This window comes from Corvus brachyrhynchos, unplaced genomic scaffold (genome assembly GCF_000691975.1).
Source record: "Corvus brachyrhynchos isolate BGI_N302 unplaced genomic scaffold, ASM69197v1 scaffold721, whole genome shotgun sequence".
NCBI lineage: Eukaryota > Metazoa > Chordata > Aves > Passeriformes > Corvidae > Corvus > Corvus brachyrhynchos.
Window position 1 is genome coordinate 33,699 of NW_008235982.1, and position 888 is coordinate 34,586.

General features: G+C 59.7%; 1 protein-coding gene across 1 annotated transcript in view; it reads left to right on the forward strand.

The window, feature by feature from the left end:
* LOC103612981 (transcription activator BRG1) overlaps positions 1-888 on the forward strand; it is a 22,391-nt gene that overhangs the window by 20,350 nt on the left and 1,153 nt on the right. Inside the window, exons 33-36 of the mRNA XM_017729462.1 lie at positions 3-110; positions 287-395; positions 474-575; positions 727-859. Of these exons, the coding sequence (XP_017584951.1) occupies positions 3-110; positions 287-395; positions 474-575; positions 727-859 (452 nt within the window). The remainder of the gene's footprint in view (positions 1-2; positions 111-286; positions 396-473; positions 576-726; positions 860-888) is intronic.

An 888-nucleotide genomic window follows, 5' to 3' on the forward strand; every position in this document is an offset into this window, starting at 1 on the left:
AGCCAGAAAAGGGGAGGGCCCCCCCCAGCCGAAAAACTGTCCCCAAATCCACCCCCCCTGACCCGGAAAATGCGGAAAATCGTGGATGCCGTCATCAAGTACAAGGACAGGTGAGAGGGGCCAGGTGCTGTGGGGGGTTCCCAGCCATTCCCAGGGAGCCACGTTCCCATGGGTGACACAATGAGAGGGTGACGATCAGAGGGAATGGGGTGGGATGGGAGGGGATGGGGAGAATGAGGATGAGGATGAGGAAGGCCACCCCTCACTCCTGTTTCCCCCCCCGCAGCAGCAGCGGGCGGCAGCTGAGCGAGGTTTTCATCCAGCTCCCGTCTCGCAAGGAGCTGCCGGAATACTATGAGCTCATCCGGAAACCTGTGGACTTCAAGAAGATCAAGGTACCAGGATCTGTTAGGATCCACTGGAATCCGCCCCCCCTCCCCGAGCCCCCCCTTCACCCCTTTTCCCGCTCCCAGGAGCGGATCCGGAACCACAAGTACCGGAGCCTCAACGACCTGGAGAAGGATGTGATGCTGCTGTGCCAGAATGCCCAGACCTTCAACCTGGAGGGGTCCCTGGTATGGAAAACCGGGAAAGAGCCTGTGGCATAACCAGGAATTGCCTGGAATGGCACCTGGAAAGGGCTGGGAATGGCCAGAAATGGCCTGGAACAGCTTGGAATGGCTTGGGATGGCCTGAAGTGACCTAGAATGCCCCATTTCCCCCCAGATCTATGAGGATTCCATCGTGCTCCAGTCCGTGTTCACCAGTGTCCGACAGAAGGTGGAAAAGGAGGAGGAAAGCGACGGAGAGGAGAGCGAGGAGGAGGAGGAGGGAGAGGAGGAAGGATCCGAGTCGGAGGGTGGGCGTTGGGATGAAGGGGGTGGGGGG